Source organism: Plasmodium inui, assembly GCF_000524495.1.
Source record: "Plasmodium inui San Antonio 1 unplaced genomic scaffold supercont1.19, whole genome shotgun sequence".
Classification (NCBI taxonomy): Eukaryota; Apicomplexa; class Aconoidasida; order Haemosporida; family Plasmodiidae; genus Plasmodium; species Plasmodium inui.
The window spans coordinates 429258-453935 of record NW_008481853.1 but is presented as its reverse complement, the minus strand read 5'-3'; the positions used below and the strand labels follow the sequence as shown (position 1 = coordinate 453935).

Genomic DNA, 24678 nt, shown 5'->3' with positions numbered 1-24678 from the left:
TCTTCAATTCGGTCAATTTTCCGTTCGAAAAAAAAAGCAAACGATCAGCGAAGCGAGCAAACGAGCAAATTAAGCAAGCAATTAAGCAAAGAATTTAACAAACAAGTTAACAAACAAGTTAACAAACAAGTTAACAAACAAGTTTAACAAGTTAACGAACGAACCAAATAAAATTCCAAATAAATCCCAACAAATCCCAAACGAAGAAACATCAAACGCCAAACGGCAGTTTCATCCTTGCTCTTTTCATATATTAGGAAATATCGAACGATATATGGACCCCAACTTTTGAAGATTTCAGTTTGTCAAAAGTATAAACGAAAAATTTGGGCCCCCTTCAATCCCAACTCTTTTACCAAAATATTAGCATATATTATGCATATTCGTCGCATATAAATTATGAACTCCAGCTTTGCCCCCACAGAGTAACCATCCAACCAGTCCTAACCCAGTATATGCATAGAAAGATATATATAAGTATAAGGATATACTTTATCCACCACCACTTTACGTGTCGAAGAATTTCCAAGGCAAAGCTTCTTAATTAAAGTCAGCATTCCCATTTAAACAAAACACGAAGCAACTAGAATATTACTCACATGTATCTCGCATTCATATAATTATGAAAAAACAAAAAACGGTAAGAAGTAAATACATTTACCATAACTCTGTATGTAAGAGACTTCGAAGCAAATTCTACATATCATAAAAAAGAGGAAGAAGCAAAGTGGCCAAAAAACATAGTACATAGACTTATACATATAAATAATAAGTATAATAGCTCCCCATATTAACCAGGAGAGGAATAAAACAAAGGAAAAAAATCCTGAATAGATATTTTCCCCAATCCTACCAAACATATGAATTATGTAATTAAGTACTCTCACTCATATTGTATGCGCATCTTCGAAACGGTACAGATTAGCATAGGAAAGTAAAGAAACGCGTAAAAACAGGTAACGCACAAAAATAAGGTAATCTGCAAAAAATCAAGCCACACAGAAAAAATAGTCACGTTTTTTCCTTCTTTTCTCTCGATACATCACTTTAATATGCATAAGAACACCATTTTTAAATTTTTGGAAGACTTAAACTTCAGCTGCTGCAGATATAGGACAGAATAAGTTAAATGGAAATCAGAAACATTAAGGGTGTTTCGTATACAGGGGTTGTTGTGTTTGCATTATCTGAAAGGGGAAGAAACCCATGTTGACCGTAAACAAATGAACATATAGCAAAACGCAGGGGGAAGGAAAGAAGAAGATCTGCGTTATTGTTTCTCTCTATAAAAAAAAGCAAAAGTTAAACAAAGCGAACACACTATTTTTATATATTTTCTTTTTCTCTCCTTTTTGCTGTTATGGAATATAAAATATGATAAAGGGTAAAAAGGGGCAAAGTGAAAACATCAACGTAAAAACGACCAGTTAAACAACTCCAGCCAAAAAAACAGAAAAAACGTTTATGTCGAAGGTAGAAAGTTGAGTGAATGGGTCCAGGAGAATTTTCCCATTTGTGCTGCGTGCCCATCCCGCGAAGCACTTATTTGTATTTCCCCCCCAAAGATTCCCCATCAAATGTGTCCCTTCGCGTGTAGCAGATGGACTGCTAAATAGACAGTTGAGTGACTTAAATAGGGCAAGGAAGGAAGAACCCTGAAGATACCAATAAATAGTAATGCCTAAATGAAAAGCAGACAAAAGAACCAATAAAAAACGCTTACACGAATCCTAAGTGATACGAATATAGAGGAGAAATTCGTTTCTATGGTACCTCCAGAGGGTACAAAAGAGTACATACATAATATATATATGTATATGCACGTTTAAGGTGACGCGCCAAATCTTAACGGCGAAGAAAGGGACATATAGCACGTGAAAGAGACAAAACGCAGAAACGGTTATTATCCTTTTACATGCACATGCCTATAGATTTACGCTAACGAGTGGACACACTGCTCAATGAGGTAGCCGTGCGCGTACTCTACGACCAATGTTGTAAAGGATTATAATGCAAATATAAAAATACATAGAGGAAGAAAGAAGAAAAGCAGAGGGGTACGACGATACCAAGTTAAGCTGTTCAAAAATCGTTGTAAAAACTTCCCAAAGAATAAGAGATCCATGTGTAATTAGTTAAGTATCTCATTCAATCGAAGTCACACTCATGTGAGTAGGTGCGCATACAAATAATGAAAGATGTGCATATCTGTACAAAGTATACCTGCTGAATTATCGCCGCTGGTTTGTCCCCCCACACATTCGCTTTCGACGTTATAAAATACTCAACCCTTAGCAGTTTGGTCAGCACGACAACTAATTTGTTCTATGTAAAGCGGCCACAAGACGAGACGCCAAACTTAGTGGGAATTCGTTTGTTTGTTTTATTCATCCATCGGTTTCTTTACCCACCCATCGGTTTCTTTACCCACCCATCGATCTGTTTATCCCCCCATCGATCTGTTTATCCCCCCATCGATCTGTTTATCCCCCCATCGATCTGTTTATTTATTTTTCCTTTGCACCCATTTTCTTAAATTTGCCACACACCCCTATATATGTTTCTTATGGAGTGAGTACATCATTTCGGACCCCCCTCCTTTATTTGTAGCCATGTGAAACTTCTTCTATCGCAGTGCGCGTGCAGGAACGCACTGCGGCGGGAGGGGCCAAACTGCAGTTGCATGTCACGAAATATGCATAGCCGCACGCGTGTACATATATATGTACATATGTATGCATGTATATATATATGTAAATATATTTATTTATATACGTTTCTGCCCAGACCGTCCACTTTATGGGCACATTGATTTACCCCCTCACTTATAGCTGACTGCATGTTTGCGCCTCCCCTCATCCCCCTGTCATTTGAATCCCCGCCTGCCACACATTTCACCCTCCCCCATTTAGCCTACATATAGAGCATACAATTACGTACAATCTGTAATTCCAACTCCAGCTTCACCTCCCCCCCCCTGTGTGCGCACCCACATGTATATTTCCTACACCTGAAATATATGGTACAATGATTTATTAGCTTCTTTATAATTTTATAAAATATTTATATATATTTAGTGTACAAGTTATAAAATAGGTGTAATACGAATTTTTGAGTTTTGCGTATTTATTATTTAAAAAAAAAAGATAGAAAAAAAGAAGTACTTCTGTTTAGTGATTTATATGTTTCATGTGTTTATTCATTAATTTGTATCTCTGCATTATTTTGTCATAAAATTTTCCCGTTTTTTTTTTCCTTTTTTTTTTTTTACGTATAGGAAAAGGATACAAAACAGGTTGAGACATTTTCAATCGTTTTGTCTTTTCCTAATTATGTGTCCTTACGTGGAGGCCTTTTTAATGTTACACATGAATAGACATTTCCATGCTGTATAATTGTGTGTATATATATCCCAATTCGTGTGTGTACTTTATGCCAACGTGCAATTCGCAGTGCACATGCACGAAGAGGAGGGGTACATCCTCTAAGCGAAGAGTTCATTCCCCGTGTAAATGTGCACAAGCTGTGTAACCCCCTGGGATTCAGATCGACAGATGTCTAATAAGTTGTGTGAGAAAGTCAAGTCAATCAATGTGTGTTACGTGTCTGTATCTACATGTACATATATACAAACGTATCTGGTAATTTTGCCAACTTACCAACACGTGTTTTGTGCGCCTATTTGTATATGCAATATATGCACGTACATGTGTGATAATACCAGCACCTTCGCCCTTCTAACGCCTCCTCATCTACAATAAGCATTCTTGCGTGGGGGCCCATTTGTTTATTCATTGCATCGTGCTTATTGGAGAGAAGAGAAACTGTTTCTTCTCCTTCTCTCTCCTCACGCATTTATTTATAATACATCTGTGCTACACGAAAAACAGTGAATACACTTTTATTTAACAGTTTCTATGCCAAGTGTTGTGGGTACATGCGTTATGTGTTAGCATAGGAGCAGGCATAAACAGAAGCATAAGCACAAGCATATACAAACGTATTTATATGGACATATAGGCAAGCGCATGTACAAACAAAGAAAGAGCTAGCAAAACATACATACCCACGAGGGAAGCCATCAGTTCCGGCCCCACCCCAGCAAAACAATAGACCAAAACCAGAAAGGAAAACAAACCCGCATTTTTTTCAGAGCTCTTTGGAAAATGCCAAACAGTGTTGACTGCGATTTTTTAACCCCACGTGCCCTCCCCCCGTGTAATAATCGTATCATCGCCAGAAACCGCAGCCGTGACGGGGCAAACATCCGCAACATCGGCACGAAAAGCCGAGGCGTGCGCAACTCCGACCAAGTGATTCATACACTATACGTGAAGTACTTCGAAATGGAGACTTACCTAGGCAACATAAATTACCACATGGATTACCTCAATCCTGTTTTGAACCATCCGACGAAAATCGAACATGGGAAGATAAAGATCCTCATTTTGGATGCACCAACCAATGACCTACTCCCATTGTACATAAAAGAAATGAAAAATTACAATGTGACGGACCTAGTGCGGACATGCGAAAGGACTTATAATGACGGGGAAATAACCAGTGCAGGCATAAACGTACACGAGCTGATATTCCCAGATGGCGATGCCCCCACCGTTGACATCGTAAGTAACTGGTTGACCATTGTAAATAATGTAATAAAGAACAACGGCGCAGTCGCAGTTCATTGTGTTGCAGGATTGGGTAGAGCCCCCGTGTTAGCTTCCATTGTGCTCATCGAATTCGGCATGGATCCGATTGACGCAATTGTTTTTATACGGGACAGAAGGAAGGGCGCCATTAACAAGAGGCAACTTCAGTTTCTGAAGGCGTACAAGAAGCAGAAAAAAAAAAAAAACTGCCTCAGGAAATGTCACTTTATGTGAGTAAAACGCGAAATAATCTGTTGGTGTGTACAAAGCCTCCATTTTGGAATAAAAAAAAAAAAAAAAAAAAAGAATTAATGTTATGTGAAAAAAAATATTGTTTCCCATTTTTTTTTTTTTTTTTTTTTTTTTTTTTGTAACGCAATGTATGTGTAAAAGGGTTACAAGAGAGGCCCCCCTGCGTGCACGTATAACTGTGCACCTGTTACGCGTCTACGTAGCAACGCAGCCGGCAACATGTGCGCCTAGGCCTTTTGTCTGGTCCCGCGAATTTTTACCTCCCCGTATGCACCCTCCGTGCATGCGCTTCCACTCTGTTAAAATTTAATTCATACGAAAAGATAGAGGTTGGTTTGTCGCTTTGGGGAAGTGGTTAAGAGGATGGCGCGGTAGGTTGCTTCCCCCCTTGATCTGTTACCGCGCTAGGTTGCTTCCCCCTTTGATCTGATACCGCGCTAGGTTGCTTCTACCGTTGAGCTGCTGTCGCCCGCATTTAGTCCCCCATGAAGTCGTGAATCGCTTTGGGGAAGTACTTATACGCGTAGGAAATGATAATGTCGATAAAGTTAATCTCGCCGACATCCATAAGAAATCGGTACACGGTGTTTTCCGCGTTGAACTCACTTATGAAGGACTCGCCCAACTTTATCAGGTGTGTGCACATGTAGGACTGGAAGAAAGGATCCCCTAATACGTTGGAAATGGTGCCGGAAATCTCATTCAGTATTGTTATAATCAGCTTTAGCAACTTCTTTTTATATCTGGAATGAAAATGCAACTCCACATTTTGTATGGACGAAATGGTGAGATAGGAAATAAAATTCCCAAATAATTTTTTCGAAGTGATATTTTTGGACAATTCATTATTTAAATGTTTAATCATATTTTCTATGAATCGAGCATTACCCGTGTACTTCATATGGATCATGGCAATCATCTGGGAAAGCATTTTCTCGATTTTGTCTTCATCGATCAAGTTAAGAATATTTTTAAGTACTATGGATAAATTCTGAAATTTAAATAGGCATATGTCAAACAGACTGTGTTTGATTGAACAGGTATTGGTGACAGATGTCTTCAACTCATGATCCCTGACTATTAGGAAGAGCATATCCAAGCTCTGGATTACGTTCGTCTTTGCATAGTGTGTTATATACTTGGAGATTATATTTTTTCTGTAAAAGAAGAGACTATTTCGTAGGAAGAAATCGAAACCATGGACGAAAGTGAAGGAAAAGACTCCTCCTTTTAATTTTGAAAACATATTATTCATTCTGATTCCAAAGAGGCCCTCCATGATGCTACTGTCTGAGTTTTTTTTGTGTTCATGTTCAGTGAAATTGTATTCTATGGCTCTCGCAATTGCTAGGGTGTCTGTTGATTGGGTTAATTCCAACTCATTATGGTTCACCTCATCATGGCTGACTTTTTCGTGGTTGATTCTATCATGCTGCACCTCGCCATGCTTCACTTCATCATCCCAACTTGCTCCTTTGAGGCCAACTCTGGGACTGCGAACCGAAGCGCAGTTGTGAGTGCCTCCCGTTCTTGCGCCACCCAGTAGGAATGGCCTCCTCTCTGCGTCCTCATCAGCCATGTAAATAACTTTCCTCCCGTTTTTGTCACAAAATGCATATAACGCATTATTCCAAGGTGGCTTCTTCCCTGGCGTTCCCCTCTTCTTTGAGTTGACAATTCTCCCCTTTGAAGGAGCGACCCTAAAATGCCCATTAAACTCGCAAGGAAGTGCACACCTACCTCGCTTGTCCTTGATTTCGGGAACTATGGGGTAATTGTTCACGCGCATATTGTGGTTATTCCTTTTGTCTAGAGTGAGGCATTTTTTCCTACAGCAACAACAGCATCCACTTCGGTTAACGCGTTTTTTCATTGAACTGATCAAAATCGTGTCTGTGTTTTCCTCCTCAGTATGGCGGTCCATCTTCACCACGTTGGGGTATCCCCTATGGAATTTTCCTCCATCTAGGGCTGTAGACCCATTGGTGCTTTGCAAAAAGGTGTAGCGTTCAGATTTTCCTGGAAGAGTTTTCACCTTTTTAAACTGCTTCAGATGGGGTCCCATTTTCAGAGTGGGTTCCTCATTAATACTTATGATTTCCTTTATCGCTCTGTCGACTTTGTACGATCTGGTGGCACCCAAGAAGACGAACTGTAGGGCAGACTTGATCAAATTAATGACAGTCGATTTTTCACTCATGTGCTTAATAATCTGCATATTGTAGTTAATATCTCTCTGGTTGATAATGTAAAACAAATTATTCTTCTTGTTGTAGGAGAAAAAATACTGTTTGACATTATTAATAAAATTCTCATAAAAGGAGGAATGCTTACTGAGGCTAAAATTAGAAGGGTAATTATTTAAAATGTAAATATAATTTTCAACCATCACTTCTACAAACGCGGTGATTTCTTCCAGATCGTTGGCACTATAGATTTGTTTTTTTTTATTATTCAAAATGACCATCAGTTCGTCTATTTGCTCTTCACGAAATTTGAAAAGGACATTGTCAGGATTCTTCCTGTTGATGTATCGGTATTGTATAGCGCTGTTGTAAATAAACTTTGCAATTTCTTCATGATCCTTATTTAGACTGTCTCTTTTTTCAGGATCCAGTTTGAAACTTTTATATGTCTGGGTTCTGTACATATAAACAGACTTATTGTTGTCAATGCTTCTATTTAGGCTAGTCTCCAGATTCACAAACTGTCTTCTCGTCCTTATGATGTCGGAGAAAGCATAATAAAAGGCGAAAAGCAACAGGTGGTGCACTTTATAAGAGTCAAAGTGGAACAAGGGGGAAGTCTTAATAAAGTGGTGATAAAAATTTTTCTTCTTCAGCTCCTCATTGAGAGCCTTCTTGAATGCTTCCAGGTAGTTATCACTTCTTACGAAGCTATTCAGATTCATCAATTTGATTCCCTTTATGAAGTAGTCAACAAGTTCGTGTTGCACGATTAGCCTCTTGATGCTGTCTATTTGTTCCTTCTCCATCCAGGTGAAGTCAGTGATTTCGTAGGCTTTGAGGGGTGCGCTTCTCGGTGAGGTGATGGATTGCCCCGCGACGGAGGAAGAAGACGAGGTAGACGCCCCGATTGTAGATACCGATGGATACTCCGTAGAAGACCCAGAAGCACTCCATGCCGTGTCCCCCTTGTGGTTATTCCCATTCAGCCCATCACTCTCGACTATAGATGATGTAGAGGCCTTCTCCCCAGAGTCGGCATCATCCGTTTTGCTAAAAATAAAATTGAATAAAGTTTCAAGAGGGTTGGCAAATTTTCCAGCAATTCCGAATTGACTCTTATCCATGTTGTCTAAATTGGATGAGGTGCCATTATCCAGAGTTGTCCATCCCCCAGAGGAGGACGAGGAAGACGATGATCCGTCCCTTCCAGCACCCTGATCGTTCCCCTTCTGACTGTCGTGGATAATTTTCTTGATCTCTTCCACATTAATGTCTAGCAGTTTATAAATCAGGTCTGCATTTTCTGCCACTTGGAGCAGTGACTTTTGAATCTCTGGGTAGTAGCCTATTATAATTAGCACAAAGAACGAGTATACTTTGGTGTTTTCCTCCCCTTCGTTTATATTTTCATTTGAGTTGGATAGAAGTCTATACCCGTAGGCATCATCACTAAATGGTTTGTGGTTAAACATAAGAATGTCCACAGATTCGCTGGGGAAGGGGATGTTCCTAAGGAATACATGCTCATTGTAAAGCAACTCAATTTCGAGATACAAACTGCTGGTCTTATCCAACATGTATTTGATAAACTTTGAGTAATTCTCCTTTTTATATAACAACTTGGTGTATGTATTTCCGACTAGGTTCAATTTCTGTTGAACGCGCAGCGGCTTGAATGGCCTGGTTTCGAACATAAGTTTGTATATCATCACTGTGTAGATATTTTTAAAGAGGACATACACGTTGTAGGCGTTTCCGTTATTTATGCCTTCTTTCTTCAGTTTGTAATAGTTGTTCATAAATTCTTGAAGTACATTGAGGGTTCTATTCAGGATGGTAACTTTACACTTGGCCTCTTTCTTCTTTTCGTATTCTTTCAGCTCATCTCGGTCAGCAAATCCAAAGCATCTAATTTCGGAGTAGTTATTTCCTGTATAGTTATGATTTTTCTTGTAGGAGAAAGTATTATAGAGCATATCGATCCATTCCGTGTTGGGTCTAAATCGTTCATCCCGTTCTTCTAATTCATTTTCAAACATGTTGATGCAGAAGTTTTTGTGATAGTCATCCAGTTCACTTAAATTCTTTGCATTAAAAATGGATTTTTCACATTCGTAGGAAAACATGGCTATATTTTCAATTCTTCTTTTACCTATCGAGTCGTCTAACTCTTTCCCAAATAGTAGGATGTTACTGCCGTAGAAGCCGACTCTCTTTTCGCACTGCTCTATTTCGTTTTCTACTTCCTTCGTGTTTGGCAGCTTGATGGATGTGTCCACCTTGGACGTATCCGTTATGTTAATCTTTTCCTTGCTCTTCAAATTGTATATGAGGGGACATAGTGACTTGATATTTTTCAGCTTGTCCAGATAGAAGCTAGATGAGTGTATGTTCGAATTGTCATTGTAATAATACTTGTAGAAGAACCTATTCATGTTGGATATTTCGACGGTTAGGTCCTCCAGAAAGCTCTGCAATATGTTTTTCTTCTCGAGGGAAGTCTTTAAGCCTCTGTAAAAATCCAACCCTATGAGGCATTCCAATTTTTTCTTAATTATGTAGTGCTTGCTGTCTATGTACACGTATTTCTTTCGAAACAATTTATTTCGATGAAAGACAATATTTTTGTACACGTTGTAGTTCTCTTTCAAATAATCGTTGCTGAGGCTACTCATCTTTTTGAGGTTTCTCAAATTATTGCTTTTGATTATGATGACGGATAGGAGGATAAGTCGGTACTTGAGCAGTGCGTAGTTTTTGTTCATCCTCGTTTTTATGAAATAATTCTCTTCTTCTGTCAGAGGATAGATCTTACTGAAGTAGGTAGCATAATCAGTGAAGAATTTCTCCTTTTTACTCTTCCTCCTGATTTGTTCTACATCCGTTTCGGAAATCAAATCGGATGTGAAATTCGACACGGTTGTCTCTGCAGGTTCGTTACCCTTCGAATGGTCCCTCACCGCTCCCGTTCCATCCTCATTTATTTCGATTTCCCCCCCTTCGCCCCCTTCAGGAGGTCTAAACACATTAAGCAGATTTTTTATGTCCACATTTGTTTCACATAAAATTTCGCTATTATGGTTTTTTAGTTTGAGTGGGTTAAGTGACTTCACCGCTAGGATGGCTTCCACTCCCTGCTTCTTGTGTTCTTTGTACCAAGTGAATTTTATATACTCCTGGAAAGGATGCTCCGAGTCGTTTCCGTGGGCACTTTCCTGCTCCATTTCATCCTCCTCGTCATCTTCTTCATCATCGCTTTTGTCCTCTTTGAGACGCTTATCTGAGGTGAGGCTTCCACTCTGGCGGTTTTCCTTCCCTGACTGGGGGTCCTTTGTGGGTTCCTTCACCTTCTCAGCATCGACCCTCGACTTGATATACGAGACGTTTTTAATTTCATGCTTAAAGCGAAAAATATGCTTCAAAAGGAACGTCAGCTGGCTGTACATCCTCATCTTCTGTGCTATAATATCCCTGACGTTACTTTTTTTGATGAAATAATCTAGCTTCTGTAAGGCTTGCACATTGGAGACGTATTTGATATCCACCTCGTAGTAGGTGTTTATGTTGTAATTCCCGAGCTCCAGAACCAACTTGATGTTTTCATTACTCCCTTTCATGTTTTCTATGGTGACGCTAAAAATGTTGGAGGTCCACTTGCTTGAGTGGAAATATTCAAATTCTAGGAGCTTATTTATTATTTCTTTCTCTGTTAAGTATTTCAGCACATCTTTAATTCTCCCTATGTTATCCTTCGAATCGTCTTTTTTTTCTTCCTCCCTTGGTTTACTCTTCACTTTATCCTTCATTTTTTTAATTCCGTTTCTAACATTTTTAAGCGTGTTTTTGAATGTGTTCCTTAATGAACGTTTTTTTTTGCTAGTTTGGTTCATTTTGAGCGACACTTTGTCATTCCTAAAGGGGGTGGAATCCCTTGCATTGGTGTCGTTTTCTCTATCCTTGACACTTCTATCAGTGGTGTCATTTCTTCCTCTTTTTTCACTTCCTCTGAGTCCTTCTACCTGTTGAGATTGTTCCAATTTGACTCCCTTTGATTTAGTGTTCTTACGTCCTTCATTGGTCTCTCCCGTTGTGTCACTTCCGATGATGTTGAATGGATATTTGTACATTTCATTCGGGTCTCTCTTGTCCTTCTCGTTTTCCTCATTCTCCTCCTCGTTTTCCTTGACCATTTTGCTTGTATTGATTGAATCAACGTCGGAAAAGATTCTATTGAGGTAATTCGAAATATCGTAGGTTCGATAAAACGGGACCAACTCAGCATGGTAACAGAGAAATACGTTTTTGTCCCTACGCCCTTCGCTATTAATAATTAGGAAGCACAATTCGTTGTTCTCTCTAAAAATGTTAAAATCGGCAATTGCTTTTTTATATTTCCTATTTCTCAGGGTTTTCTTATTATCATGTCCAATGTTCACTTTGAACTGGAGCATGCATTTTAATCCTTTCACTTTTGCTATCAATAACATTTCGTGTGTATACCCATAAGTTTGTGCACTCTTGTCATTTATCTTCTTCATCGACACGGTTCGCATCCTGTGCGTCCAATTGTGGCTATACAGGGAGCTGCATATTTTGGTTTTATTTTCTCCAATGTTGGAATTACTGTCAAAGGAATGGAGGAAGATTTTCTCCAAGCAGCTGAGCGTCCTGTACCTATTCGATTCGATAAGGTAGTAATCTTTAACCATGTTGGTGGTTTTTTTTTCCAAGAAGGACGCGTCGGAGATGTTTTTCGTATGTCCACTCAGAAGGTTTGTGAATGATTCGTTCGGCTTCTTTTCATCGTGGATCTTTTCTCTTTTCTGGTGTCCCCCTTTCCTCCGTGTTATTGGTCCAGGTTCACCTGTCTTATTTTGCTGCCCCTTCTCCGACTCGGCACTTGGAGTCCATTTCGTGTTGGTAAAAAGGTGGCTAAACCCATGATTGGAGGGGTTCCCCAAAAGGGGCTTATCCTGTGGGGAGAAATTAACTAGGTGTTTAGCATCTCGCTTCCGTGTGGATCCATCCCCGGCGTGTGTCTTTTCCCCGGGGAGGTGATTTCCCAAGGGGGAGCTAACAGTGTCAAACCGGTTTCCCCTCCCGTGGAGTATCCTTTTATTCTTCTGCTCCAAATGTAAGGTTCTCTTCTCAAGAAAGGACGGCCTCTTCACCTTAGAAGCAACCTTTAAAGAGGTCTTTTTACTCGGTTTCTTCAACCCGGATTGAAGAGCATGATTTGAGGCATACAACTGGTGGTACTTATTATATAAGGTGTCTAGGAGCTCCGCCCCTGAAATCTTCACATTTTTCCTGCTTGAGAAATACTCCTTATGTTTAGTGATGGTAGAAATTCTAAGTTCAATCATAAAATCTTCGTCTTGCACAAAAGCTATAACATTTTGGTAAATGGGGATGAGGCTCTCTTCATCTCTGAAGGAAATGAACTCCAGCAAACCGATTCTCTGCATCTCTATTTGAGTAATCTTTTCAATCAATTCTGATGAGAAAGGTAAAAAGTTGTTTAAAATTTTCGTGGTGTAATATTTAATGTAAGTCAAGAATTTCGTTCCAATACTGTCGTACAGGTGCTGGAAGAAATTAATATATGTCCCAAAGTTTAGGAGGAAGAATCCTTTAAATTTTATCAAAATTTCTTCAATTTTCTCTTCATTATTTTTTATAAATTCTACTATGAATGGATACTTCATAAGGAAGTCTAATATGGCCTTGAAGTAGAATTGCTCTACTAAGTTATGGAGAAGGAAAAACAGGTTGGAAAACATCCTGCGGTAATCTATGCTCTCCAAGACGTCTTGGACGAAGCCGTTCTCATGCAGGAAATGCAAATATGTGAGCATCATCGTGACGGTTTCTGTTAACTTGTCTAGGGATATGTTAAGTTTTATTAAGATAAACTTTATGACGTCGAAGCTTCCCCGCAGAAGTCCCTCAGTCATGATTATCTTGAAAATTTCGTCCTTAATATTCCCCATCTTTAATATGTTGTATATTACCGAGGCGAGCACATTAACCAGACGTACATTCAGCCCTGAATTCACGAAGAATTGGAGGATCTTAAAAATGGGTGCAGTAGAATAATAATTCACATACTTTGTCGGAACTAGGGATCTTATCAGAATGTTATGAACTTTTACATGCTTAATGTCTCTTCTCCACATGTCGTAGTTAAATATAGATTCGACGTATTCCTTAGTTATGAGGGAATCTCCAGATATGAATATACCCCTGGCCATTAGCTCCTCAAAAAGGATGTTTGTAATTCGGTAGCTTTTGTACTTGTTAAATGTTTGCTCATCAATTGATTCTACTAGTCGGTGGAATATTACAATAGCGTTAAACAAGTTGTACACGTCTTCCTTTTTCAGCAGTGAGAGGTACTTCAAATCCTTTTTGTAATTCTTCAGCTTGGAGTAGACATCTTCAAAATGAATGCCGTTCCCGTTGACACATATTTCGGTGTTGAAAAATTTCCACACGATGGATATAGCGTACTGTTCTCTGTTTACGATCATGGCGTCCAGATCCTTCTCCGTCGTGCTGATAACCATTACGTCAAATAGGAGGTCCTTATATTCGCTATAGGTTAGCTTGTTATTGCTGAGGGCTTTTATGTCCTTCTCCTCGATGTACAACTTATGGTCTTTGAGTCTCTTCGCCAGAATTTCTTCGGTGAAATATTTCGCCCCATGTTTCCAAAAGGGGAATTCCTTCAAAACTTTAAAGTAAACCAATTCGTTCTTCTTAAAATAGTCAACCTGAATTTTCGACGCAATGGAATACCACTCTTCGTAGTCTAACTCTTCATTGGATAGCTTCTGCAAATTCTTCGTGTAATTTGAAATTTTAATATTTTTCTTTTCCAACTCATTGAAATACTTCCTGGTCAATTCAGTCGCTCCCAATTCGTTAAAGTCGTACTTTAGGCAGCAATCGTGAATGATATGCACCTTATTGATCGTTTCGTGGTCAACGGTGATCTTCTCCGATTTGTAGACAATGTGGTTGATGATGTTGTCTAGGTTTATCTCGATGTATTTCATTATGTTGGAAATTATCTTGATGTGTTCGCATAGGATGACCGATTCGAGACTTTTCAAGTTCTGTATGTAGCTCCTTTTGTGCATATTTTCGATCAAATTGAAGGACATGTCTATCTGCTTGTTCTGGGAGTCTATTTCTACCTTTATCATATTGAGGAGGAAGTCCAGAACCCGAAGGAATGAGCTGGGCTGGTACTTCTTGTGCTTATGTTTTTCAAATATATTCGTGTAAAACTTCTTAATTTCGAATCCGAAAATGTTGTAATTGTCTTTCTCAATGAAATTTATAATATTGTTGACGGATTGCTTGACGAGTGTGTTTGGTGAGTTGAAGATGTCCTCGAAGGTGAAATCCACGTTGAGCTGCAGCTTGGAGTCCAGCACTGATATGAAATAATCCATAAGCTTCAGAAATTTCACAAAATTTTCGTAGTATATAAAGTATTTAAAGTTTAGGATGTCTTCCCTTATGGATACGAGCAAGCTATATATGTGCATTTTATGGTGCAAAAAAAGATTTATCTTTTGTTTGATAATTTCAAAATAGGTTTTGTAGTAATTGTCCGAGTTTGTCGTATTTTTGATGGATTCATCTAGAATAAGCACACCCTCTGACACTCTGGAGTATAAGGGAGAGAGTGACCGTTCATTATGTGCGGCATCATTTTCGTTCCTTATCAATGTGTTCCTTATTATGCTCAAGATGTTCATGTGTATGAAGTAGGTAGGTAGGACGAGGAACATTTCCCCGTCTTGCACCAAAATTTGAATGCTAAACTTCATAGCGCTATCGTCCAGGTACTTATACAAACGAATGTCTTTGTCATTCATGTAGAGGACACTTATAGAGCTCCTAAAGTGGTTTGAAAGGATTGGTATGAGCCAAATCATATTTTGGTTAAAGGGATTTTTCCTAAGGTACTTCTTCACCGTCTCCTCTGCAGATTCGTCCTTTTCGAGGAAGCACGGCTTACCATCTGAGCACTTAAACACGGTGTAAAAAAAATCGTACGTATTTTTCATTACATAGTCTAGGTAATACTCATGCACGGTGGAGGATGTTGTACTGTTGTTCAGTTTGTCTGTGCTGCCGTCACCAGATTGGGCTTTGTTCCAGTCTAACGGATCAATGTTTACACTCTCCCTTAATAGAATAATTTCGGCAAACTGTCTCTTCTTGTTCTTACTTAGATTTATTTCTTTACCCTTCAAGAACTTCTTCGTTTTGTAAAAAAATCTCATGTACACATTCATGATAACGTGCATGATCAGGTTTATGGTCTCTGTAAGTTCGTTCACGTAGAACAAGTTAAAAAGCTTCCTCAGCGTGATGACGTTGCTGGAGGAGACTGAGGAGTGCAGCCCTAATTTCAGCTCGTTAAACTTCTGTATGTAGGAATAACCCAACCCTATGAGCGAAATGAAGGAGTAAGACTTCATATGATCCGATGGAATGGAAAATTTGTACTGCTCTATATCTGTCAATATTTGGTCTTTCACCTTCTCGTCAATTTTGAACTCTTCGATTTTGTTCCCAAAAGTGTTATACGTTACTTTTTTTTTTTTTTTTAAAAAATTAGGAATGAATTTCTCAAAATCAAATGGTAGTGTATCCCCTTTTTTCTTTTTAAAAACTTGTATATCATTTTCCAGTTCCTGTTTCACTAGCGTCTTTTTCGATAATATGTTGTCTAGCTTTTTTATCATATAACTTAGCGCAGAAACGAATATTGGCAGTTTGCTGTAACCTTCTTCATCACTTGCATCCTTTCTCACCTCCGAGAGGGAGGATTTAAACCATTGTAGGAGCCCTTTATCACAGAGAAACAGGTCGTTCAATAAGTTGTCTAAATCGCTGTAGGGGCCAAATCCGAAGAGAGAAAATACCTCCAGGTACAGCAGGTGCAGGTAGTTATTCTTAACTCTCTTGCTTCCGTGCTTGACCATGTCTAGATCGATTAAATTTCTTAAAATCCGCTTCTTCGTGTTGTACACGTCGTTTCGCTTTACCAGGGTCATAATCATTTCCTGTATGTTCGTGTAGTTCATTTCCGTGTTTTTCCTCCGGATGGCCATGTGGATGTCCTCCGACGACGTGCTGGGACTCTCCCTGTACTCCATCTCCAGCGCCTCCAGGTAGTTCTTCACCTTCGCCAGCTCTTCGTAGTATATGTGGAACGTGGCTGCAGTGGAGAAGTCGAGAAGTGGTGTAAGCGGTATTAGCGGCGTAAGAGATGCGCAGAAGGTAGCAAAATCATGGAACAAATGTGGAAAGAACATATGAAAACGCGAAAGGGAGAAATCCTCATTAATACTCTCATTAACACCCTCGTTAAGACCCTCGTTCACACCCTCGTTGGCGCTTTTGTTGACGCCCTCACGAAGGCTGCCCGATCCTTCACCTACAGATGTCCCGCAAGTGCTGCATTTCGTGGCTGAAGAGAGAGCTGCTCTGGTTGTAAACTTTAAAGGTGTGTCCTTCCTTGAGGATGATGACTTTACTGCTGCCTTTTTTTCTGGCGGGATTAAACGAGTAGACGTCGTAGCCTCCCTTCATATTGTCCGACATGTAGATGATTCTCTCCTTAAAGTGCTGACTAAGGATCTCCGTAAGGTGCAGTAAGGCATTCTTGGAGTAGTAAAAAATGGAAATCTTCTCTTTCATATTCAGGACATTGTTAATTTGAAACATGAGCTTACTCGAAATGTCGTTCTTTTTCACGTCCATCAGTGAAAACATGGAATCGAACTTTTCCGTCTTATCAAAAACGCTGTGTAGCTCGTATGCCAGTATATTTAACATAGAATGTGTTAGAGTGTTCAGGTGTAGGTAGCTATTATTCTGTTTAGCACACATTTTTATGTCCTCTACGTTAAAGTTAAATTTCATTTTAATGTTTGACAGATACGATTTCATGTTCTGGAAGCTGTGTTTGTAAAGCCACTGGTCTCTTATACAGAGGTACAGATTGGTGCTTCCCTTTCCATTCATCACTGGCTTTTTGATTCCGATTTTTATTTCGCTGTATTTCAGCATGAAGTCGACCAGCTTGTGTATGCGGCTGCTTTCCAAGTAGTACCTCAGAAACCTCTGCAGATTTACGATCCACAGTTTGTTGTAGCTCTCCTCGGGTACTACAGTGGGGTAAAGTGGAAAGCAGCGTAAGAAGGGGAAGCAGCGTAAGAGGGGGAATCATCGTACGATGGGGAATCATATTAAGAAGGATAAAATGTTGTACGAAGTGGTTAGAAGTGGACAAGCACTTCTGAGTGAGGCGACCTTGCGAGGTGCCTCGAGGGCAGCGAAATTGGACTGCCCCCACACACCAAGGGATGCGCACACAAATGACACTAATAACGATTTAGACGTAGCAGATTGGTAATTCCAAGAGTAAAAGACACGTCCCTTCGTGCTTATGCATGTGTTGTTCAACGCGTGGGGACTCCCCGAGTGACCTAAATTGTTCGCTCCTTTTTTTTTTCTTTTGCGGCTTTTCCACCTTACCGTTTCGCCCCCAGAGCTTGCTCCGCTGAACAAAGGACTTATTGATGGATCCTTGTTGAGAAAACTCGAAAATGTGGTCGAACAGCTTTTCATTGTATTCCTTCGGAATGTCAAAAGCGTGGTACAGCAAGCTTATCTTCTTCACCCGTTCAATCACCTTGGACATGCTGTTATTTTGTTCGTTACTCTTCTCTTGGGAACACATCAGGTGAGAACAGGTGTAGTCAGAGTAGGAGTAATCTATCAAGTCAAGGAAAAATATCTGATCAAAATCTTTTACCTTTCCGTAGGATATATCTATGGGGAAGTTGTACGTAATTGGTCCCTCAAAAAGAAAAAAGGATTTTCTTTTTTTTAAATTTCCTATAAATTTGGACGACAATCTTTTACTCTCTTCATATATAAACCTTTTATAATTTATGAATAAATTTTTCATTTTTTTTAGCAGCGTCTCCTTAATGGTATTTTTTATATCGTCCCCTATGATGTCGTAGTAGTAGTTCTCGTAACTTTCAAATATGTTCTTCACCACGTCTATCATTTCTTCAATGTGAAGTTTTATCACCTTCTCCTTGTCTATTAGCTCTTCCAGTTGTTCTACTGTGTCTATTTTGTTAAGCACTTTATGAAAAAAGGCCACTATGTTTATTATATCCATTAGGTCCAGGATAAGTATTTCTGTGTGTACTTCTGGGACACCTTGGGCCAGGACGTTGCTTAGGTCCTCCACCTTGAGGCGGTAGAAGATTAGGGACATCGTGTCCAACACCTCGATGAATTTTTCGTTTCCTGGGCAGTGGGTGGGGAGCAAAAAAAAAAAAAAAAATAAAAGCGGGGATTAGCGTATCATACCTGGTGAATACGAACAGGGTGGAGCAAGTGCTCCAGGTAGATTCTTCCTACGGAACGGAGTGCATACACACTATGTACGACAATCTGGAAGATGCACCATCTTATGCCAATGGAGGAGGCTCCCCCTTATTACCACTTTTCAGATCCTTCAACAGAGTTAGCGCATTGGCTATTTTCTCGCTGTAGAGTTTATATTTAAACATGATTTCCTCCAGGGCATACAGTTCGGACTGCGTCTTGTAGGTGGACACGGTTTCCTTCAGGATGTGCATCTTGATAAGGTTGTACACGAATGAGAGGTGGTACCTTATTTCATTCTCGTTCGCTAGGCGGTCAACGTCTCGCTTCATTCCCTCTAGGTAGAGGAGCAGCGCCCCGAGGACTGCGGATGGGGGGAAGAAATGGTCATGAATGGCGGCCATGGAGTGCAGTCATGGAGGAGTGCCATGACGAGGGGCCATGCGCAAAAGTAGCGAGGCGTAGGCCAGTTCCCAAGCTAGGCCGATCAGACAAAGGGGAAATAATCGGTGTGCTATGCAAAATGGGGCAATTTCAATAAGTTTTCTACTCTCCCCAGTTGCACTTACGTATCTTTTCGTTATTATAAAAATCACTGAATACATTCTCGTAGGACTGCCTATTGGAGATGAAGGCGCTATTCTTAAAATTGGTACTGTTGCTGTAGAAGTTATAAACGATGGAGTTCATTTTATTTGTGAAAGAGAAAAAAACTTCATCCTTCTTTATACAATCCTTGACTGATTTCATATCATATAATTTTCCACATATGATGGCTGTAATGAGGGCTGGCAAATCGTTAATGTTGCTGGCGTTTTCGTTTCTGTAGATGGTGAGAAAGGAATACTTCTCTGTTTCCTTCTTGTCGTTTATATTGTAGTGTATGCTTCCGTGGTCTATTGATTCGAGGAGGGAGGAGATACTTTTCTTGACTAGCGAGAGTTTCGTTTCGCCCTCAAAGTCAGATTCGGTCCATTGGTTGGCGCTGAAGATGGATTTGTCTGCGCGTTGAGGAAGGAAAAAAGGCGTTCGTGAGGAACTCCGATGAAGGGGCCAAGCAGTGTACACCCATCTGAGAACACGAGAAATAGAGCAGGCTACACCCACATGAGGACAGGAGAAGCACAGGACGCTACGCCCACCCCGACTTACCAATACTCTTAATCGTGTAAAAATGGAGGCCGAACCCCGCGTGAATCTTGTTCTTGTTATCCAAGCTGCTGGTCAAAATTTTGGTCCCGCAGTTATTCGTGAAGACGTAGAAGTACCCGTTGTGCCCACGGGCAATGTGCAGGGGGTCCACTTTTAACAAAGAGGTGTTCTCAACATCGAAAGCCTTATTCTGGTTAATGTAGTGCACATTCCGCCTCAACCGTATAACTAACAAATAAATCATAAACGCATCTGTGAACCCAAAATAGTTTAACAGATTCAGATGATTCTCATCTCTGTTCGTCATAACTAGCGAATGATACATGCTTGAAAGGAGGCGCAGTTCCGGAACTCCAAATATGTCGAGAACTTTGCACAAATAATTTGTGTAATGGAACCACACCGTGGTGAAGACAGAATAAAGCTTCGTCTCAATTTTGCTAATCACATTTTGACTTGTGTTCAAATTGAAGAAGGATAAAATCCTTTTTTTATTTAGGAAAATATTACGCAAGTGGAACAAGTGGTCATTTAAATCACTCATATTGACATTTAAAATGCTCTGCAGATTGTCTATCTCGTAGGAAGACATGATCCTGATGATAGCATTCTTCATTTGAATTGAATCGAAGAAGGCCGATTCGAATATATTCTTCAAATTTGCCTCATTAAGGAACAATACCTTTTTGCTAAAAACACTGTACTTTGTTTGTAGCAAGTCGTTCTTTAGTTCCTTGACACTTTTTAATTTTTCTTTTTCCATGATTTTTTTCTTCCTGCATAGGATCCTGAGGTACCATGCGTCGTTGCTTATTTCTTTATTGTTGCGCTCGTGATTTTCCTGTTCATTTGTGGTTTCATTATTTATTTCGCTTCGCAGGTTGGGTATGTTAAGGATGGAAAATTTGTCCATGCCTTCCCACTTTATGTCATTTCTGAAATCATATGGATCTTCCCCTTCTGAAGAGCTGCCTAGACTGTTGCTCATTCTGCGATTTCCGGACACGTTCGACATAGAATAAAACTTACTATTTGTCTTATCTCCGAATGGTTCCTCCTTCACTTCTTCGTAAAGACTGTTCATTGATGAGCTCGGCGTTAAGTACTGGAGCTTTTCAGATTCTGTTTTTCCCTCAGGGGAGGAAGACGCGATACATGAGGCGTACGAAGGAGAGTTGCCTCCCGCGTGGGAACTTCCTCCTGCATGGTCTTCACCCGATTTTGGCAAACTCCACGTGGATAAGTACTGCTCATCTTGTTCGAGTCCCCGATTCGACCCGACCTCTGTTGCACTGCCGTTCGCCCCATCGACCATAGTAGTAGTAGACAAATCGGACGGCAAATGAGACGGCGAATCGGTCGTCCACTCCTTCGACAAATTAGGAACAGATCTGAATGATGTGTTGCTCAAATTTGAAGTGGATCCATCTGAAGTGGAATCAGACATGTTGTCAATGGAGTTACTTTGTGGGATGCTTGACAAGGGGGGCAAGTTGGGGAAGGCTGTCCCATGCGACTCTCCATATGGAGAAAACATCTTTTCCATGTCCGGATGGGATGCTTTATACGTGGAAGAATGGAGAGAAGACATCATTTTGAAATTCATTTCTTCTGAGGATACATTCGGCCTGGCAGTTGCCTTTAAGTTGGTAACATCCCTATCGGGGGGTGCACTAATGTTAGAGATTGAGTCGTATAGGTGCTTCAACTTGGGGTTTTCATAAAATTGATTGTAGGATACATTTTCCATCGAACCTCTATACAAGTTATCTTCTTCCGATTCTGGCTGATCCAAATGAGGGAAGTTCAATCCGACATCGTTGTAGTATGTTTTTTTTTTCTTTTCATTTCCGCTCTCATCCTCAGAATCGCTGTCTTGTAACTCCTCGTCGTCCAGCTCCACATCCTCACAGTATTCATCGAGGTAGTTGATTATTTCCAGTGAAAATAGGAGACTTAGGTTTGTCAAATTGCCCTTAATCATGTTAAGCAGCAACAGGTATATGTCATTCTCCGTGATTTTGTTTCGACCATCGTACTTGGCTAGAATGTCCCCTACTGATTTGTAGTAACTGCTCCTTGTCTTTTCCTTTTTCTTCAAAGTTTGATGAAATTCCTCTTTAATGCACTTTGTAATTTCTTCATTCTCCTGGGAGGTCACGGAGGAAATTTTCACGCCTTCGATTGGGTTAGGGGAAATAAAAAAAAAAAATGCATGACGCGGAATGGGGCAAATGCCAAATGAGGGATGAAAATTGGCACGGTCACCCAGAGATCACGCACACCTCAGATGTACAACTCTATTCTGCGTGACCTCTACGCGACGACTTACTTTCGTTCATAAGGCTGTACTTATTGTCGGAGTAATTCATCGACGCACCATCCGCATTTATCGTGGTGATTTCAAAATTGTGGAGGTGCTCAAAGATGGGGAAGTCCTCGTGCACCAACAGGTACGTAACATCGTCAAAGAGTCTATGCGGTATCAGCGTGCCGGAGTAATATTTGGTAGAAACAAGCTGAATAAATTTATCGGGGAGGGTGTTTATGCGGATGGATATAAGAATCCCATTTTCGTTTAAAATGGTAACCTTGGAGTTGTGCACCTTCGATATGATGAGAGTTATAAAGGTGTCAAAAAAATGGTGTATGTTTAAGAAGTAATTTGCGTGATCATTGTGAATTATTTTGGGATTATTTTTGCATATAACATCGTCTAGGTATCTGAAAATCACATTTTTGAATTCGTCCCCTATTATGGACAGCACGTGCGAATTGTATGACTTAAAATATTGGTGCAGATTCTTTAGACACATCCAGTAGGTCATCAAAAAGGATTCATTAATCACTTCTTCACTTCCACTAAAAAAGGGTTTCAGCAATATGTGGGGCTTGGGAGAATTTAATATATCATCAAATTTTTTAAGCACGGATTTGTGATCTACCTTTATTTTGGACGTGTCAATTTGAATTAGACTGAGAATAATTTCGTTGGCCTCCGGATCATCAATTGAGTAGATGTTAAAAAATTTTCTGAATTTATTAGCCATGTTAATTTTGTTGAAGCAGAGCAAAGCATCTTCATTTTTCTCTGATTTTTCTTGTTGTAGAAATTCGTCATACAATTTGTCCACCAGACTTTTTTTAAATTTCTCTTCCTTGACTTTCCCTTCATCTGTGATCATGTCACTTTTGGTGAGCAACAGATACTTCACCTCTTTTATTAGGAGCTCGTTTATCTCCATTAGCGATTTGTCTATGTTAAGGTACGTCTCTGTGTACAGCTTCTCAACAAAGCTGGAACAGGTGTTGGTAAACTTTTCATATACATTTTCCTTGCACTTTCTGAATTCCCTCAATTTGGATACGAAGTTCGTGACGCTGTTCTTTGTGCTTATTTCTTGTATTATGTTTATTTTCTCGTTGAAGAGAGATTTGTGCAAATGTAAAAATCCTCCGTAGGAATACCTCCGGATTAGCACGTTTCCCTGGGGTTCTTCTCATGGTGCGATGGGCGGGGAGGAGTGGTTTATGTGTTTGTTTGTGGTGCAACGTGCAGTGTGCGAAGCGGAGTGTGCAACGTGTGTAATGGCGCGCTATACAAATGTTCTTGCGTGCGCGCCCCTCTCTGGCGGGACGCCTTCTCAACGCTAGACGCACGCAGATCGGTGTGTCCTCCATTTGGTCCTATACCTCTGCTATCCTTGAACAGCTGCATCCGGGAGAAGGACTAGTTGCAAAAAGGAAAAAACAAAAAAAGAAAATTAAGATATTTATGTATTTCTACCGTTATGTATTTCTACTGTTGTGTATATCACCGCCGTGCACTGTACTGGTGCAATTCTATTGCCCATCTGCGTCTCGGGCGAGTCGCCAATAGCATTACCTTTTTTAAAAACGAATTCCTCCGGGAAGTATCACTGCAGTATACATCTGCGGAGGGAGAAGTGTGGCAAAAATTATGCATACTGACAAGTTCGCAGAGGTATGTATGTGTCGTGGTGTAGGTCCGAGGGGAGATGTTACATTCGCCCCCAACCCTTGTCCTCAGACAACACAAGAGCACGGATCCTCGATGGGTGCCAAATAACTCTGATTACTTTTTAGAAGTATGGAGGAAAAAAAGATCAACTTGAAGATGATTATTTTGTGATTTATTAGAAACATTTTTAAATACTGTCGATTAATTAAATGGTTCTGCGAGTTAGTTTGGCCAAGCGGAGCAAACTAAATGAATACAATTAATTAAGTGGGGAATCGAAGTGGATGCAGCGAGAAGGCATTGAACGGCCTGCGCAGAGCTCCACTCACCAGCATTATTCCGCACTACGTGAGCCGCACGGGCGTCTACAAATGTACAGGTGAACATATTCACACACGTACATACACACAAACATGTGTCTAAGGTTGAAACTAATAAAAACTAATTATTAAACATAAGATGAAACAAAGAGAAAATTATTCCATAGTTGTTGGGGACAAAGGAAGAGAAGGAAGCAGAAACAAACGAATCAGTTAGCAAGATGCATTTGTTCATATTCAAAAATATCAATAGACCCAACAGTTGATAAAAACTACTAATTTGAATAAATACTACCCTTCATGGAGTCACACAAGAAAGGAAGAAATAGGGAAAGAAAGCAAAAAAAAACAAAAACAAATTCCAATTTTGGAGAGAGGAGACATTCATAATGACCCTTTTAATTAAACACAAGGGCACACATAGACAAATACGCTTTAAATTAATGAACATGGATGAGGTTCATTATTGCCCAATTCGCTGTGCATGGTTGCCACTGCGGTTGGATAAGGGGAGTATAGCCTCCAAAACGTGGGAAGTGAGGAGAAAGAAAAAATTACGCCAGCTGCCGCATGACGCAAATACTTCTTCACTAGACAACACGTGTAACCATCGCAACAAAAAGAATAAAATAAAATAAAAAAAAAAAAAAAAAAAAAAAAAAAAAAAAAAAAAAAAAAAAAAAAAAAAAAAAAAA

The 24678-nt window shown here is 39.9% G+C and overlaps 2 protein-coding genes across 2 annotated transcripts; one reads left to right on the top strand and one right to left on the bottom strand.

Moving 5' to 3' along the window:
- Nucleotides 1–4166: 4166 nt before the first annotated feature.
- On the top strand, nt 4167–4886 carry C922_04094 (protein-tyrosine phosphatase; the record flags this gene model as incomplete). Its single annotated transcript, XM_008819679.1, has 1 exon — nt 4167–4886. One exon carries the CDS (start codon nt 4167–4169, stop codon nt 4884–4886), a length of 720 nt encoding a protein of 239 aa, XP_008817901.1.
- Nucleotides 4887–5379: 493 nt separating this feature from the next.
- On the bottom strand, nt 5380–23848 carry C922_04093 (hypothetical protein; the record flags this gene model as incomplete). The annotated part of the gene is made up of 10 exons (XM_008819678.1): nt 5380–16337; nt 16561–17289; nt 17660–18448; nt 18645–18893; nt 19099–19530; nt 19682–21859; nt 22014–23177; nt 23375–23411; nt 23568–23614; nt 23782–23848. The coding sequence occupies 10 exons, from the start codon at nt 23846–23848 to the stop codon at nt 5380–5382; spliced, it is 16650 nt and encodes a 5549-aa protein (XP_008817900.1).
- Nucleotides 23849–24678: the final 830 nt, after the last annotated feature.